The following is a 19,359-nucleotide window of genomic DNA, read 5'->3' on the forward strand; positions in this document are numbered from 1 at the left end:
AGTTTTTAAATAATCAAAGCTGCTTATTGTGCGAGTATTTAATAAAGTCACAATTCAAGTATTAAAAACGAACTTAAACATATTATTTATATTTTATGAACGATAAAATTACACTTATTGCAAAGAATTTGCTTTTAATAATAAAAATTTGCGTTTATTTACGTTTCAGGTAGGTTAATATTTCATACAACCAGTCATAAACAGTTCTAGATGTGAACGCTGAACAGCCTTGATGGAACTGCTCGGTTCAAGAGTTTAGATTCATCTAGTCGGCTCAGCAGAACGACTCGTTTAGGAGTCAGACATCACTTTTTTTGGAAAGACCTCCTAAAGACATTTCGCTTGCCACGTTGCCGTGGTTGGACAATTTGTAGTTTGGGAAGTTTTTCAGGACTTTTTTTGTACATGAAACTTCAGTCGAGTCGTTAGAAAGTGTCAAACTGTTCTTCATATTAAGATGATTCCAGAGTTGTGGACATGCATTTTTTGTGCATTCTTCTTTTACGTGCATGGAGCAAAACTTCCGGAGCCAGAGGTGAAAATAGAAGTTTTGTACAAACCTTTTCTTTGTCATCGTAAGTCCAAATACGGTGATATTCTTCTGGTTCACTACGATGGCTTTCTGGAGAGTAACGGCACAATGTTTCATTCCAGGTGACATCTAAAAACATCTTTTGCATGTCATAAAATATAAGCAACTTCTCATTGATAAATAGTTATAACCATCTTTTTTGAAATGTCACATTAGTCGTACATGAACCACAAAAAGAAAATAACTGTCTGTGTATAGAATTACAAGTTTTAACCTTATTGAAATGAATGCCATATAATTAAATAATTTTTAATTTCATGATTCCACAAAAACAGTCCAGATGAATGAAAACCATATATTTATTTCTACAACATTGCTTATTTATTAATTTGAAAAGCTGTAAATGATTTCACAAATATTTAATTCAGTAACATTTATTTTTAGATGACAAGGACATGCATATAAATTCACTAATATAACTTCATCAAATCTAACATTGTGATATGTAGTAATACTGCAATATATATTGTTGCAAGTATGATTGCAAGTTCACCAGATGTCTTGAATATCTTTTTTGAAATAATTTATCATTACATTAATTGGGATGATTGCATAGCGTAGTGCATCTGCATAAAATTTAATAAACTAAAGTGCAAAGCATATATTAATAAAGAAACAAATAAAATTAACACTGTTTTATTGTTTTTTTTTTCCGAGGAGTCTAACAGTATTCAGGTATACTGTAATTGAATATTCAGATTTAAAATTATAGTGTTCGTTGCTTAAATAACTTTTTAAAAATGGTTACAAACGGTACAATTTCTTATGCCTGAATGCCTTTAAAATCAGTCACAGGCCTCAAAAACACATGCAAATGATAAATTGTAATCCAGACGCAACATTGAATATCCTGCAATGTGACTTGCAAATAAACACATTGCAATATCGATGCTGCACAATATATTATGCAGCTCTACTAATAATGTTCCATACAGGTCCAAAGTGGCTGGAATATAAAACAAGTAATCCTTTTTAATGGCTTAAAAAGTACAAATAAAACAGTGATGTGTATTTTGAGGATCTTAAAGCATTCAAGATTCATTCTATTATTAAAAATGATTCAAGAACACAAAATGTTTATCATTTATTTGTTTTATCTCCAATTAGCTTAAAATATATATATTTTAATCTTTAATATTTAATTAATTCATTAATCATTTTAGTTTTTACATAGATCTGGTTTCTAGCCAGTTTCTTTGACCACCAGCCAAAACCAGCTTGACCACCTTTAGCTGTTGTGTTGCTAATCCAAATATTTTAGATCAACTAATGACCAGACAGAAACCACCTAGCATATTTCAAAGTGCAGCTGCCAGCTCAAACATGTCAAATACGCAAGTCTCTAATCTTCACTTCACATCTTACTGTTGGCAGTCGCCATCAAGGAGACAAAAACCCAGTCTGGTTCACGTTGGGGATCCGTGAGGTGATCAAGGGCTGGGACAAGGGTCTTCAAAATATGTGTGCAGGAGAGAAGAGGAAACTGACCATCCCTCCAGCTCTTGCATATGGAAAAGAAGGCAAAGGTGTGGTATCAAAATGCATGTTAAAGAGATAGTTTACACCAAAATGACCATTCTGTCTTCATGTACACTGCCTGACAAAAATCCTGTCGCCTATCCAAGTTTTAGGAACAACAAATAATAACTTGACTTCTAGTTGATCATGTGGTATCAGATTCAGAAGTAGCTAATATGAAAGGCAAATGCCTCTAGATTACGCTTATTTTACCAAAATAAATATGATCATGTCTTGATTTTTAATTATTTAATTAGGACAGTAAGGTCTGACTTTGCTTAGACCTTTGCTAAATGTCTTGTCACTTAATAGAAATAATGTACAGTATAGAATATAAAGTGATGGTACAGTGGAAAAAGAATTAATTTTGTGTATGACTCTCATGAGCTTGGAGGACTGCTTCCATACATCTCTGCAATGACTCAAACAACTTATTAATAAAGTCATCTGGAACGGCAAAGAAAGCGTTCTTTCAGGAATCCCAGAGTTCATCAAGATTCTTTGGATTCATCTCAATAAAGTTCATGTCTGGTAACTGGGCTGACCAATCCTGGAGCACCTTGCCCTACTTTGCTTTCAGGGACTTTGATGTGGAGGCTGAAGTATGAAAGAGCGCTATCGTGCTGAAGAATTTGCCATCTTTTGTGCTTTGTAGTGTAATGGGCAGCACAAATGTCTTGATACCTCAGGCTATTGATTAGATTAGATTCAACTTTATTGTCATTACACATGTACAAGTACAAGGCAACGAAATGCAGTTTAGGTCTAACCAGCAGTGCAATAGCAGCAAGTGCAGGTTACAGGTATAAGTTATAAAGTGCAGTTATAGAAAAACTATGGTAATATTTACAGATGGATGTACTATGAACATTATATACAGGTTGTATTAGCTATGAACAGATTTACAATAAATGAATATATGTACAGGATGCTATTAATAATCAGCAGTGTGCAGATAGATAAACATTATTATAAATGTCCATGTGCAGTGGGTATGTACAGTTCAAATAAATGGATCAGTGCAATGAATATTTGCAAACTTTAATTGTGCAAATGTTAAATAGTTCAGTGATTGTGAGGAGTATAAGTTAGAGGAGTGTGGGGGGTGTATTGGGGGGCAAAAGAGTCAGTGAGGGGCAGAGTTCAAAATGGAGACAGCTCTGGGGAAAAAGCTGTTCCACAGTCTGCTGGTTTTTGTCCAGGGGAGCCTGAAGCGCCTGCTGGAAGGCAGGAGAGAAAACAGTCTGTGAGCAGGGTGAGAGGTGTCCTTAAGAATACTGCATGCTCTGCGCAGACAGTGTTTCTTCTGGATGTCCTCAATGGCTGGCAATGTAGTCCCTGTGATGCGTTTGGCAGTTTTCACCACCCGCCGCAGTGCCTTACGCTCAGCAACAGAGCAGCTTCCATACCAGACTGTGATGCAGTTGGTCAGGATGCTTTCTATTGTGCAACGGTAGAAGTTCACCAAGACGGCTGATGAAAGCTGGTTCTTCTTAAGTTGCCTCAAGAAGAATAGGCACTGGTGAGCTTTCTTGAAGAGGCTGGAGGTGTTGGTAGTCCAGGAAAGGTCCTTTGAGATGTGGGTCCCCAGGAACTTGAAGGATGAGACCGGCTCAACGGCCATCCCGTTAATGTGGATGGGATCATGTGAGCTTGTTCGTCCCTTCCTGAAGTCAACAATGAGCTCCATGGTCTTGTTGGAGTTAAGGAGCAGATTATTGTCAGTGCACCAAGTGGCCAGATGCTGTATCTCCTCCCTGTAGGCAGTCTCATCATTATTGCTGATTAGACGAATCACTGTGGTGTCATCTGCAAATTTGATGATGGTGTTGGATCTGTTCACAGGCCTACAGTCGATGGTAAAAAGGCAGTAGAGAAAGGGGCTCAGCACGCAGCCCTGTGGTACACCAGTGTTGAGTGTGACGGTGGTTGAGCAGATGTGGCCTGATCTAACATTCTGAGGTCTGTTAGTCAGAAAGTCCATAACCTAGTTGCAGAGAGACGCGTCGATATCCAGGTCTCTGAGTTTGATCAGTAACTTAGAGTGTATGACAGTGTTGAATGCTGAGCTGAAGTCAACAAACAGCATTCGTGCATAAGTGTTTTTATTGTCCAGGTGAGTGAGTACAGAGTGCAGTGCTATGGAGACGGCATCTTCTGTGCTCCTGTTGCCACGGTAGGCAAACTGATGTGGGTCCAGTGTGAATGGCAGAGAGTCTTTCAGATGTGCCAGGACCAACCGCTCGAAGCACTTCATGATGATGGGTGTGAGTGCTACAAGGGCGGTAGTCATTCAGGCATGTTGGGCTGGAGTGTTTGGGCACTGGCACAATAGAGGTGGTTTTAAAGCATGTTGGCACAGTTGCTAGGTTAAGCGACAGGTTGAAAATGTCTGTGAATACTCCAGCGAGCTGTTCTGCACATGCTTTGAGGACGCGCCCAGGGATACCGTCTGGTCCAGCAGCCTTACACACATTGATCTGACTCAGTGCGGTGTAGACTTCTGAGGAGGTGAGTGTGAGTGGTCGGTTGAGGAAGTGTTCCTGGTGTAGGGTTCTGTATTGTCTCTTTCAAAGTGGGCATAAAAGTTATTTAGCTCATTCAGGAAGGAGACATTTGTGGCTGTGGGGGTGGACTGGCTGGGTTTGTAGTTGCTGATGGGCTGGATGCCCTGCCACATGCGCAGAGGATCTTGGAAAAGTGCTCCTCTAGCTTTAGCTTGTAACAGTGCTTGGCCTTTTTGATGCCCCTCTTCAGATTAGCTCTGGAAGTGCTGTAGGCCTGTGCATCCCCTGATCTGAAGGCAGTGTTGCATGCCTTCAGCAGAAGGCGCACCTCCTTGTTCATCCATGGCTTTTGATTTGGGTATGTGGTGATCTGTTTCTGGGTTGTAACACTGTCAATGGTGGTGTTGATATATTCCAGAACAATGGAAGTGTAACTATCAATGTCTGTGTGAGAGCCACATGTGGTCTAAAGTTTTGTTTCCCCTTGTGTGGCAGAAAATGTTTTGATGGAATTTGGGGAGCACTGCCTTTAAGTTTGAGTGATTTAAATCCCCCGCAACAATAAAAGCAGCCTCCGGGTGAGCAGTCTGTTGTTTGCTGATGGCTGCATGAAGTTCATTCATAGCAAGCTTGGCATCAGCATCGGGAGGAATATAGGCAGCATTTGTTATGGTGGAGGTGAACTCCCGTGGCAGATAAAACGGTCTACATTTAACCATTAGAAATTCCAGGTTAACAGAGCAATGTCTCCCAACGATGACAGAGTTTGTGCACCAAGCTTTGTTAATATAAATGCATAATCCTCTGCCTCTGGTCTTACCGGAGTCATCCGCTGTTCTGTCTGCTCGGAATGTCTGGTAACCCACTGTTTAGCCATGTTTCTGTGAAAATCATGACATTACAGTTCCATAATCTTTTGCTGTGGTTGATGCACAGTCGAATCTCATCCATTTTGTTCACCAGTGACCGCACATTGGCGAGAAAGATGCTGGGTAAAGAGAGCCGGTGTGGTGTTAGCTTTAGCTTAGCTCTTAGCCCGCGTTTACGTTCTTTGCGCCGCCTTCGAGCACTTCCGCCTGGCCGGGTAGGGCTCTCAGGCCCGGGTGTTCTGGCGATCTCAGGGATGAGTCGAAGATTGCTAATAAAACTGTCCGGAATGCACAAACCAATATCCAAGATCTCCTGTCGGGTGTATGATGTAAAGGCACTGCTGAGCATAAATGAGCATAATACTGCAAAATTGCAGAAACTGGAGAGAGGGTGAGCCTCGTGATCTGAACGCGCCGCCATCTTGTCTCAATCCATCCACTCTGCAGATCTCTCACACGCCCTCATACTGAATGTAACCCCAAACCATTATTTTTCCTTCACCAAACTTGACTGATTTCTATGAGAATCTGTATTAGTGATGATTGGGATGCAGTTCAACAGATAATTCATCTGAAAAATCTACCTTCTGCCACTTTTTTCCAAATGATCAACTAGAAGTCAAGTTCTTATTTGTTGCTCTTACAACTGGGATCGACGACAAGACTTTTGTCAGGTAGTGTACTCACCCTTTATGAGTTTCTTTCTTTTGCTGAACATAAAGGAAGATATTTTGAAGAAAGCTGTAACCATTGACTTCCATGATAATTGTTTCTCCGACTATGGAGGTCAATGGTTTCAGGTTTTCAGCTTTTTTAAAATATCATCTTTTGTGTTTAACAGAAGAAAGACACTGGTTTGAAACTCTTGAGGGTGAGTAAAATAGTGAGTAAATAAAATTGAGTCAACTATCCTTTTAAGAAAGCAGTTGTTTTCTCTGTCTGTAATGTCAGTGACTATGCAAAAACACTGAATTTACAGCTCTGATTATTTTGACTGTTGACCATTGTTTTGGTTTTCCTCAGGTAAAATCCCTCCAGAAAGCACTCTGATATTTGATATTGAGATCATAGAGATCCGAAACGGGCCCAGGTCACATGAGTCCTTCCAGGAAATGGACCTCAATGATGACTGGAAACTTTCCAAAGCGGAGGTTTGTCAGAATATTTATTTAATCAGATATGGTTCTTCATCAAATTTCATAATAGTAATGTATTATTTTGTGATTTGTGTTCACAACTTGGATTTCTAAATGTTTTAAAAAGCTTATACTGCTCATCAAGGCTGCATTTATTTGATCAAAAATACAGTATAAATTGTAAAATTGTGAAATGTTATTGCACTATAAAGTAATTGTTCAAAAGTAGTTTATCATTTAATTTAATAATTTATTTCAGTCATTTAAAGATGAATTTTCAGCTTCATTACTCCAGTCTTCAGAGTCACATGATCCTTCATAAATCACTCTAATATTAATTATTAATACTATTATTATTAATGGTAATAGTAATAAAAGCAATAATGACATTTGATAAATGCCGCCTTGATGAACAGAATAATTTTATTTAAATTCGTTTATTCATTTTCCTTTCGGCTTAGCCGCTTTATTAATCAAGGGTCACCACAGCAGAATGAACCACCAACATTTTTATATAAATCATTAAATAAAATTAATAATAAAAAATATTTTTCCTTTTTCAAATAGTTCGCAAATGATGTTTAACAGAGGGCAATTCTGTGGTTCAGTGGTTAGTATTGTTGCCTCACAGCAAGAAGGTCGCTGGTTCGATCCCCGGCTGGGTAACAGTTGACATTTCTTTGTGGAATTTGCATGTTCTTTCTGTGTTCGTGTGGGTTTCGTCCCGGTGCTCCGGTTTCCCCTACAGTCGGCTGTACAGGTGAACTGAAGCTAAATTTGTGTATGTGTGTGAATGAGAGTGTATAGGTGTTTCCCAGTGCTGGGTTGCAGCTGGAAGTGCATCGGCTGGATATGTAATCCACCATATGTAAAACATATACTGGATAAGTTGTCGGTTCATTCCGCTGCGGCGACACCACCTGATTAATAAAGAGACTAAGCCAAAGGAAAATGAATGAATGTTTAACAGAGCAAGGAATTTCACAGTATTTCCCATAATATGTTTTCTTCTTGAAAAAGTTGTATTTGTGTTATTTTGGCTACACTAAAAGCAGTTTTTATTAATAAATAAATACATTTAAAGTCAATATTATTAGCCCTCTTAAGCAATTATTTTTTTCGATTTGGTACAGAAGAAACCCCTGTTATACAATGATTTGCCTAATTAAACTAACTTTCCTAGTTAACCTAATTAGCCTTGTTAAGCCTTTAAATTACTGTAATCTGCATACTAGTATCTTGTAAAATATAATGTACTGTCATTGTGGCAAAGATAAGAGATTAGTTCTTAGAAATTATTTATTAATTTGTTATTATGTTTAGAAATGTGTATAAAAATGTTCTCTCTGCTAATAAGAAATTGGGTAAAAACACACAGGATGGCTAATAATTCTAACTTCAACCGTATATATACATAAAGTGTAATGGCCAATAATTAGGTATGGCATGATAACCTGTTTCAAGGTTTACCACGGTTTGGAAAAGTCAAGGTTTTAAAACCACAAAAAATTCTGTTATACCGTTCCTAAGGTATATGTAAAGGTTTTTTTATGCGTTACAAAAAAATCTGTGTTTTGTAAACTAATGAACCTACAGATGTGGCCACTGAGTGTGCGAGTGAACGAACGGGATCACACACAGTACTGCAGTACTGCGTGGCACAGCACAACATGGTCTAACACAAGAAAGACATGACCAGCAGGGGGCAGTTATGTAACTTAGTGAACATACTGAACTGATATACTGTTGCAGCCAGAACATGTGAGCTGAGCTGAGCTTGTAAAATGATTGGATCTATATTGGGTTCAGTGTGGGAAAAAAGTGTTGTTTTTTACTAAGACATTTAAAAAGAATGTACTTATTTTAGAGCAGTAATCACAATACCGTGATACTGTGATATATTTATCCAATGTTATCATACCATCAGAAACTTATACCGGCCCATGCCTAGCAATGATGCATTACTAAACAGTAAAAACAGTTTTTATGTTTGTTTTATTTTTTAATGTAGTTTATCTGTATTCAGGTACAGAAATTGAATCATCAAATGTAAAACAACACTGGATTAGGCTTGATTGTTTTATTAAAGCTACAAATTCTATAACTTTCTGTGCCTGAATGTCATAAACTCACATTGTTATAATAATAAAAATAATAAATATAGCTGCAAGCACTAATTAAGGGGCCAAGCACTTCACAGCCAGAATGAGCAAAGCAGTCCAGAGGCAGAAGGAGAAAAGCAGTCCAAAAGCAACAAGGTTAGTAAGCAGCATCAGACCAAGTGAAGCAATGCGTTTTTGAATTTATTTGAAGTACGTTTCACTTAAAATAAACATATGCATTCTAAAGTTATTAGCAAATTAATGAATCATTATTGATGGTTAGTGAACAGTTTATAACTTGTGACCACTAGGTGGCGCTGTTACCAAATTTATGTGTTGTGTTCATTGTGAGTTGCCAATGACACATCTAAGATTGTCAATATGTTACAGCATTGCAAAGTGGCAGACTCAGATGCACTTTGACATAGTGCTAGCACATTTGTTGATGATGCGACAACCGTTTCGCTGATCAATATGATTTCCATAACTTTTGGTCAGCATGGTCAGAAGATGATCGGATCAAATTTGGTGACAATTGAATCAAGGGTCGAGGAGTTTGCAAAAGAAGATTTTTGAGCAAAATCAATGTGGCGGACAGGACGTTTGCCCAAATATGGCATGGTTGGTATTTTACTACAATAAACCTATGCAATCATTTATTAGTCATTTCGGAATATTCATTATTGATGGTTGGTTAAGAGTTTATAACGTGTGACCACTAGGTGGTGCTGTTATCAAATTTATGTGTTGTGGTTATTGTGAAGTGCCTGTGACACACCTAATTCAGCATCAATATGTTCAAACATTGCAGAATTACAGCCTCAGACGATCTTTGACATTGTGCCAGCACATTTGTCGGTGGCATAAACGAAAACCACGTCACGTATATGCATGAAATCAATACATTTTTGCTAGCATGGCCAAAAAAACATCTGAGTCAAATTTGGTGAAACTTGAAAAATCGGTCCAAGAGGAGTCTGAAAAAATTTTTCAATCAAAAACAAAATGGCAGACAGGAAGTTTAGTTCATTTTGGCATATTTGGTATCAATGGTCTTGCCATGATCCAGGGAATATAACAAGATGCGTGTCGTGTCGATAAAAAATGTTTAGCAAAAGTTATTAGCATTTTTAAAAAATTGATTATAAATTTTGGCCACAAGGTGGAGCTGTCCCAGAAGTTTTTGAGTACTTTCAGGGCATGGTGTCGAAGATGCATACCATGTTTTGTAATGATACATGAATATGTTTGTAAAATAGCATTGATTTTTGACAAAAATCTAAATAGGCGACGCTCAAAATGGCTGACCTGGGAAAATCAGACATCATTCGACTGCATGCTCTGTTGGATGTAGAGACCAATTTTATGATTTTTGGATTAAAGGTTGAGATGTTCTAATAAAAAAAACATTTTTTTGTATCTCTAGACCACTAGGGGACAGTGCGCCAAAACGCTCCAGATAACCGTAGACCAAGGTTGTCATAGCATACACATTAAGTTTGGTGTGCATACGTCATTGCGTTACAGAGATATTGTTAATCGAACATGGTTGGTATACTCAACTTGAATTCCATAACTTGGAACAGTTATATGGTGCATTTGAATTGGCTTGAGCCAAGGATTCAGAGGAAAAAAGAATTTTGATTGTAGCCCATTTGGTTCAAAAGTTATAAACATGAGTTAAACTTTGGACAAGTAGTGGCACTAGAGAGTTTGAGTTAGAGACTTCATGTTTGCTGTGGTTCATGTTGACACTGCCCTCTATCATTGTGCCAAATTATACAACTTTCCCGCATACGGTTTTATGGGCTGCCATTCAAATCCTGCAAAATTGGAATAATAATAATAATAATAGGAACACCAACGAAACAAAACCTGCGGTGCTTGGCCCTTAGTAATTCATTTTATTTGTAAATGGTGCCTTTCTGGACACCCAAGGTTGCCTTACAACAAGCATCAACAGCCATACCAGAACAAATTAAAACAATTAATAAAACGTTGCCAATGAAAATTTGAAATGCATGTAAGAAGTTGCAGGTACAAACACGTTGTGATCATAAAATAACATGGTAAAAGATAATCCAAGAAAGCCTGCTTAAAAAGATGGGTCTAGAGACGAAATTTAAAAGTGTGAAGACTATCACTGCTCCTTAGATCCAGGGGAAGTAAGTTCCATAGTCGAGGAGCCGCAGAGTTAAAAGATCTGGCTTCCCGTTGTGCTTAATTGAGTGCGAGGTGGCACCAGGGAGATAGAGTTGGCTGATCTAAGAGTGTGAGAAGGGGTAGATCAGTAAGGAGAAGTTTGGTGAGATATTGAGGAGCAAGATTATGAAGTGCCTTGAAAGTAAGTATTGGTATTTTAAAATCAATACGAAACTTTACCAGAAGCCAGTGAAGTGAAGAAGTGGTGTGACATGCTCGTGAAATGAATGGAAAAGTCCTAGAGATGACACGAGCTGCATGGTTCTGAACCAGTTGGAGTTTATGGAGTTTAGAAGGAAGCCCGGAGAGAAGTGGATTACAGTAGTATTCAAGACTTGAAGTAACTGACGCATGAATGAGAGTTGCTGTATTATTGCGGTGTTATTATACTCTTGGCCTAATAGTAATTTAATTTGTCCCATTCTGTCCCAACCCTGAGGCTGGTAAAGTGAGATATAGGGAAAATATTTTGCATTGATGATCATATGGGATAATAAAAATAGTATAAAAATGATATAACTAGTCCTAACAATAATAGCTTAAAAACAGACAAAATAACTTCAAGTAACTACAAATAAGCGAATATCTTATATAAAAAAGCTCCCAACCCTTAGATTGTTCTTATCTTTTTGCCTACAATCTGTTTGTACATAAAATGTCCTATCTGTTTGTACATGCGGTGTTCCCCAGGGATATATTTTAGACCTTATTCTATTTCCTTATATATCCTTCCCCTGGGTTCTATTATTAGAAAACATGGTCTGTCTTTCCACTGTTATGCGGATGACACTCAAATTTACCTGCCCTTAAAACCAGATAAGTGGAGACACTTATGTCTTGTGTGTCGGATGTAAAAGCCTGAAATAGTTGTGCTCGGCCCTTCAAATTCTTCTAGGACACCACCAGTAAATCTTGGTAAATCAAGTTTTTCTGTGAAGCCTGGAGTAAAAGATCTGGGTGTTATCTTTGATGATGGCTTGAGATTTGATAAACAGATTAACGCAGTGGTCAAGTCCTCCTTTTTTCAGCTTCGACTCCTAAAAAAATGTGGAAAAAATAGTTCATGCTTTTACTACTTCTAGATTGATCTACTGTAACTCACTATATCATAGGATCATTCAGACAACTCTATCCTGTTTACAGTTAGTTCACAATGCTGCTGCAAGACTTTTAACCGGTACCAAAAAACATGACCACATCACACCAGTCTTATGCTCTTTGCACTGGTTGCTCATGTCACTTTTAAAATTCTTCCCTTGGTTTTTAAATCACTAAACGGCTTGGCTCCTTTTTTACCTGTCAGACCTGTTGACCGAACATCAGCCTGGTCGGTCTCTTGGGTCATCTAACCAGAGACTATTATGTATCCCTAAGCATGTATCTGTCAACATTCGGATGTGAAAATATGGGATATCGCCCTTATTTATAAGGGAGACCCCACCCCCTGTAAAAAAAATAAAATAAATTACCCAAATTACTTATATGTTCATCTGGAGCTCTTTCATTGTAAAAAAAAAACAGTTGAAAGGTCAGTAATAAGTTTTATTATTATCATTATTATTATTTACAAAGGATAGAATAAATAGTGTACACTAGGAAAAGCTGCAAATAAATAACAATTAAAGAGCAGCAAATGAATCTCTCATTTAGATTTTTCGTTTGATTACATTAAATAACAGAGGTGTCACTTTAAAATTGCACACATCTATAATGAAAGCATTTTTGCTTTTTATTTATTTACTTTTTATTTAGCATTTTTTAAATTATTGTTATTATTTTTATTATGTCTGTTCAAACCTAAAACCCAGAGTTTCCACTTTTGCTCCCCTTCAAATCGCGTGTTCAGAATCCATTTGGAAAACGTAGTCTATTTATCACTATGGAGCGCATCTGACAGTCACGCATCGCTACATGAACTGACTGTTTTGAGGATTGCATAAGAGGGGTAACGGTGCCTGTCATGGAAAGGAAGGGAATCCCGCCGTTTTTATATTAATGTTTTAAAATAAAAGCACAGAACAAATTCACATTTAAGAGCAAGGAGCGCCCCCTTGTGGTTCGGCGGTATGGGTTGGATATAGGGAGATTGAAAATACCTTTACGGGATGATAGCGGGATAGAAGTGTAAAATACGGGAGAATCCCAGGAAAACGGGAGGGTTGACATATGTTCCTAAGTCAAGATTGAAATGCAGGGGTGACGGTGCTTTCGCAGTAGATGGTCCTATCTTGTGGAATGCTCTGCCTCTCTGTATTGAATCTACATAATCTCTGTCTGTTTTAAAATCTAGGTTGAAAACTTACCTTTTTGATTTGCCATTTTATCAGTGAGAATTGTTTGTTTAAGCTATAATTTTATATATTTCTCTTTGTGATTTGTATTGTGCAGCACATTGGTCAACCTTTGGTTGTGTTGAAGAGTGCTATATAAATAAAATTGACATTGACTTTGTTTGCACCTCTGTATGTTTCAGGTCAAAGAATATCTGCGCAAAGAGTTTGAAAAGCATGGATACGCCGCCAATGACACCCATCATGAAGTGATGGTTGAGGACATCTTCCAGAAAGAAGATGAAGACAAAGATGGATTTATATCATCTCGGGAGTTCACTTATCAACACGACGAACTGTAAATACACACTCCTGCAAAAACACTGCAATATCTGCCTTCTAAAAGATTCCAGTATTTGCCTACAGAAATGTTACAGTAGATAGAAACAAGTGTGTTTGTATCTACAGGTCATGCGTGTAATTTATGTTAGTTTTTAATCTACACTCAGGTGATACATAAGGTACATTCGAGCAGTTTTTAATATTTGAACGTTCGGATTTACATTCTTCCCAAAGAGAATGTTGTCCTACAAGTGCCTGACTAAATTTAAAGGGACAGTTCACCCCAAAATTAAAACTGACTCCCTATTTACTTAACCTCAAGTGGTTTCAAACATTTATGAGTTTCTATTTTCTGTTCAACACATAAAAAAGAGAAAATGGTCATCGTTAACTGCCTTCCATAGTAGAAAAAACAAATACTGTGGAAGTCAATAGTTTCAAACATTTTTCAAAATGATTTCTTTTGTGTTCATGAGAATAAAACAGAAGTTAAGTGTGAGTAAATGAGGACAGAATTTTCAGTTTTGGGTGAACTATTGCTTTAACTTTTTATTTAACTTTTAATTGCAGCAGGAGGTGTTTATATGACAGGGTTTTCAACTGAAAACAGAACATTTCATGTATTTCAATCACTTATTCACATAACTATGTTTTGGGGACCTGAAAATGCAACTTTAAAAAAAGGCCTAACCCTAACAAAAAAAAACGTAATTTTCTAAAAACAGTGACATCATGCACATGCAAATTACATTTTGGCTATAAATATATTTAAAGATGACCTAGGGCTGGGTGATTTGGCCTAAAATCAAAATTTTAACTCAATTACGATTAAAGAACTATTGTTTCTTTTATTCTTTTGCCCTCTCCATGCTGCCCACACTCCTCAACGCAGAACAATCACAGAACTTACGACTGTGTGAAATGTAAACAGAGCAGGGTCCTGGAAAAATTAGATCTGAATGTTGATTTTGATTACTTTTCAATTAATCACCCAGCCCTAGTATGTCCAAAAAACAACAGTAGGGACTACAGAGCTGTATACAGTGTGCATAGGAACTAAGGGCGTACTCTCACTAGGCATGGTTGCCTTGAGTCGTGCTAAAGCACCCCTCTCCCCTGACAGCCTGCAATCACACTGCATCTTTACCTTCCGAACCTGAGCATGCTTACATCAATAATGATCCGACTATTCAGTTTAACAGGAAGAGAAGTGCTCTTAGTCAGTAGACATTGCTTTAGTTATCTCGTTTTGTATTATTTTTAGTCATTTGATATACAGTGACACAGTCAAATCTTTTTCTGAACAGCTCCACCGCTTTTAAAGCTCATAAATGTTCATAAAAGTCCTCGTGCTGCAGGTATAAGGCGGTTTGCTGAAGGTGCAGCGAGGGGTTGACGTGCAGCGAGGGGTTTGGATCTTTGATAAACTATGATGGTTTGCTTTCATTTAAAAGTAAGAATGATTAATAAATTCATATGAAACAGTCCCTTAAATGTGCCGTCATGTCTTCAGTTTGGCGCTCAGGCATGCTTTGAATTCACACGACAAGCATACCTGATCCCACATACAGTATACGCTTTGGCACACCTCTTCCAATTGAACCGCGCCTGGGTCCGATTCGGAGCACTCACACTTGTCAAACAAACCAGGAAACGTGCCCGGACATGGTTTGAATAGCCTAGTGCAGGGCTGTCCAAACTCGGTCCTGGAAGGCGGGTGTCCTGCACAGTTTAGTTCCAACCCCAATCAGACAAACCTTGGCTTGCTAATCAAGCTCTTATCAGGTTTTCTAAAAACATGCAGGTGTGTAAAGGCAAGTTGGAGCTAAAATCTGCAGGTCACCGGCCCTCCAAGACTGAGTTTGGACATCCCTGGCCTAGTGTGAGTAAGCCCTGATTGACCACCATATACTGGGCTGTCATGAATCAACAGCATTTAAAAATAATAATTTTCGTTAATTTCTGTGAACAAACAAGGGTAACTCTGATTCGATGTCATCTATATGAGGAGCCTTTGTCTTTTATTACATAATTGTTGGCTGGTATAAGATTCTGGCTGTATGATAACCTTGGATAAAAAAAACTTTATTAAAACTTTTGATAAAAACTTTATTAACTTTATTAAATTACTGCTCTAAAATACATTCTTTTAAATTTCTGGGTAAAAACCAAAATCTTTTTTCGCTTTTGAACACAATAAATTTTATTTTAAGTAACATTTAAAATATTTTGGAGCAATAACCATGTCAGGCTGAATAATTCAAATCAGTTATTGACTTCTGCTGTCTTCATTAGTTTCAAAAACACTGATTTCTTTTAAAATAACTTCTTTGGATATATTTTGGAGATACTGTTGTCCTAAAAAAATAAATAAATAAATAAATAAATAAAAAAACGGAAATAAAAAAATCTTACACATACCTTAGGAATGATATTACAGAGAATTTTGGCGATTTTAAAACCTTGACTTTACCAAATCGTGGTATACCTTATTTGTGTGTCGCTTGTTTTAGACCAAAATGAATGAAACAACAATTACGGTGGCCAACAGAGGTCAAAGTTATGAAAACTAGTGATGTAATGGATCACAAATCTCACGATTCCGATCACATAATGTTTTTTTTGTCACGAATCAGACCATTTTTTTGGATCAGCCATAAAGTGGAGGAGACAAATGTAATTTGCTTTCCATTTATTACAGAAACAGTACTGCAAGAAACTTTTGGTTTTAACAAGCAGAACCTGTCATTTTATTTAAAATAAAATAAAGAAATAATCAGCTGAATAAAAATAAATAGTAAAATATTCAGTGCTGTGAAACTGATAACGCTAAATGTCGAAATCCAACATTATGATTCCTACAACCCATGTTTATAGTTAGTCTCATTTTCAACAAATGATTCAGTTATTCACTCATAAAACTTCATTGCTAGATGGGTCATTTTTGAAGAATTATTCAGTGGCATGTTTTTGATGGCTGGTTGTCGCCACCTATTGGTTAAATAATGTAATTGCTGCCTACAACGTTCATTTTTGAGAGTCATTAAATTCACATGACAGTGATTGTAATCTTTAACATAAACATCAGTGGTTTTATCAAACTATAAACTGTTATCTCTGTCATTCTGTGTTATTTAATTAAGACTCAATCTCTTTCTTGATTTTTGCGTTTTCAGATTTGAATGCAGTGATTTAAAGGATTAATAAACATATGCAAATCACCATCATCAATAATTAATGTTGCGTGGGTGTTGAGATCCCGATCTTTTACTGATTAATCATGCAGCTTACACTGAATGCAATAATGCAGGATAAACAAATAGTGATAGAAAACACCCACCACATCCTGAATAATCTACCACAACTTCTTCCATCATCATTATATTTTACAGGAAAGCCTAACTGCTCTTATAAATGTGATTTGAATGATGCGAGAGGTGATCTCTCTGTTATCTATACAAATTTAGGATTAATCTACCAGTAAAAAATGTATTAATCCCTGGGTCACGTTTGTTCTGAATTGTGGATTGTGATCTGTGCGTATCATGGATCAACCGTGATCCCTTAAGCCCCTAATGAAAACATTTACCTAAAACACTCGAAAAAATGGGAAAAAAACAAACATTATTGAATTGACAAGATATGATCATGCAGATGTTACAACATGTGCAAATACAGAAAGGCACTGCAAATGGCGCAGACCACATCGGAGATGTGTTGGGGACCCAAAGAAGTGACAAATCCTGCTACTTGTTTATAGTCAATGGTGTAGATCTGAGGGGAAATTTTTTTCTTTTCTTTTTTATTTTAACATCCTCGTCGTACGTTTTCTTTTTATTTGTATATTTTTAGCGCTAATCGCTGACACATTTCTATTTCAGTCTGCACTATTTGCAGACTGTTTCTGTATTTGCATGGGTTGTGAGAATTTGCCATGTATGTTTTGTCAAATTGATGGAGACACTGCTCGCTGCAGAGCCACTTGAGCTCCAGCGAGGGGGAGCTTGAGCTCTCGTTCCTCCTCCTATAAGCTGTTTTAATGCGTACACCTACCCCTAACCCCAACCCCCAGTAACATCACTTGTAGAAGTAGTGCAAGGAAGGAGGAGCTGGAGCTCAAGCTCCCCCTTGCTGGAGCTCAGCTCTGCCCAAGTGGCTCTGCAGTGAGCACCACTTGAATTGATGACGTTTGCTATTTGTATGTTTTTCTACGTTCATGTGTTTTCTAAACTTGCAGTGCGTTTGAAGTCTCTTGACATCTATAAATGATTTTGTTTATGCCATTTTGAAAATGTTATGGTCCATTTGTCCGGAGTAGCCTGTGAGAATGTTCTTGTGAATAAAGTATTTCAGTGTTGTGCTGCTCATGACTGCTGACAGTGTAGTTTTATACACCATCACTAGAGGGAGCTCTTCCATAAACTGTTTACTGATCATATGCTAATCAAATGACAGATTATTTTGACAGATTATTCACACATGTATTTGTATTATAGATATATAAAAAATGACAACGACCAAAACTATGAAACACCCTGTTGAAATGCAGTCAAGTGGCCTTTTTTTAAACAGATGACAGTCACCATCACACACACACACCTAGGTAATGCAAATGACTAGGGTTTGGTGTTTATTATAATTTGGATGCAACATTTACCGAGAGTCATGTTTAACAACATTCCATTCTTTTACTCTGGCTCAACATGGTTACATAAACATTTGCAACATTTGCCAAAGTTGCAGTTCCATTTGTGTTTGTGTAAGTCTGAATCACTCTGTACTCTATGTGTCTTTGTTCAAAAATTATTGGTTGAATAGCAACCTTCAACTTTATTCTTTCCTATATTAAAAAATGAACATGGGCTGGGGATTTAAATAAGATTTTGGCCTATACACTTAACCTATTTTATATTGTCACTTCTCTGTGATGCTGTTTATGTTAATGTAATTTCTAAAATATAATTGTATCAAATATGTTTTAAATGAAACAAAGTTTTAATGAAACACAAACACACCTTAATGAAAACCATGACTTTATAGTAAAAGTAACTTATGTAATCACAGTTTTACCATGGTTATTTTGTTTACCATGGATTAACCGTGTTTTTTTGTATTATTTGTAGTTAAACAATGGTTAAGTTTCACAGGGGAGGTAAACTGTGGATAACACAAACCTGCACGATACCCCAACTACTGTACAGAGGTCATTGTATCCTAAATAAACTTTGAATCTTCCATTAGACTATCAAAACATCACAAAGGTGCAATATTTAGTGACGTAAAACAATACTAAATTCCCCACAACAAACTAAAAAGATACGATTGTACTACATATCTTCTAAATTTCCTTCATTTCTTTTTAAAAATCCCTTTTTAAAATAATAAATAAGAGGCTAACAATAAATACATCAACCCAGCTAACAATTTGTTGGTCCTCAAAAGCATGTTAACCAGGATTTTTTTCTTTACATAAGAAGAGTTACTTGAATGTTATGTATGCTCTTAAGTTGTTACAAAAACATACAATTGCCTCAGAAGATAGATTTTTGGTTGCCAAAAATAAAAAGAACCCACATAAATTGTTCCCAGGTTTTTTTGGTCAAATGCGAACTAAACAGGAACCATTTTGGGCATGTTTTGTGTTTGCTGGGTGCATAGACTGATGTCTTTCTTTTTCAAGGTTGATAACAGAATCTTCAAGATGCTTCAGCAAACAAATCCAGGTTACAGCATGTCCAGGTTCTGTCCATCACTGAAATTGAAGTGGTTTCACCTTAATGAGGCTTTCTTTACAACATTGGCTCAGTCTTGAAAGCGAATG

The 19,359-nt window shown here is 37.1% G+C and overlaps 1 protein-coding gene across 1 annotated transcript; it reads left to right on the forward strand.

The window, feature by feature from the left end:
* The first annotated feature begins 307 nt into the window (after positions 1-307).
* On the forward strand, positions 308-15,809 carry fkbp14 (FKBP prolyl isomerase 14). The gene is made up of 4 exons (XM_056474821.1): positions 308-654; positions 1,967-2,118; positions 6,510-6,637; positions 13,400-15,809. The coding sequence occupies exons 1-4, from the start codon at positions 458-460 to the stop codon at positions 13,556-13,558; spliced, it is 636 nt and encodes a 211-aa protein (XP_056330796.1). The 5' UTR covers positions 308-457; the 3' UTR covers positions 13,559-15,809.
* Positions 15,810-19,359: the final 3,550 nt, after the last annotated feature.

The sequence above is a fragment of the Danio aesculapii genome, chromosome 16 (assembly GCF_903798145.1).
Source record: "Danio aesculapii chromosome 16, fDanAes4.1, whole genome shotgun sequence".
Classification (NCBI taxonomy): domain Eukaryota; kingdom Metazoa; phylum Chordata; class Actinopteri; order Cypriniformes; family Danionidae; genus Danio; species Danio aesculapii.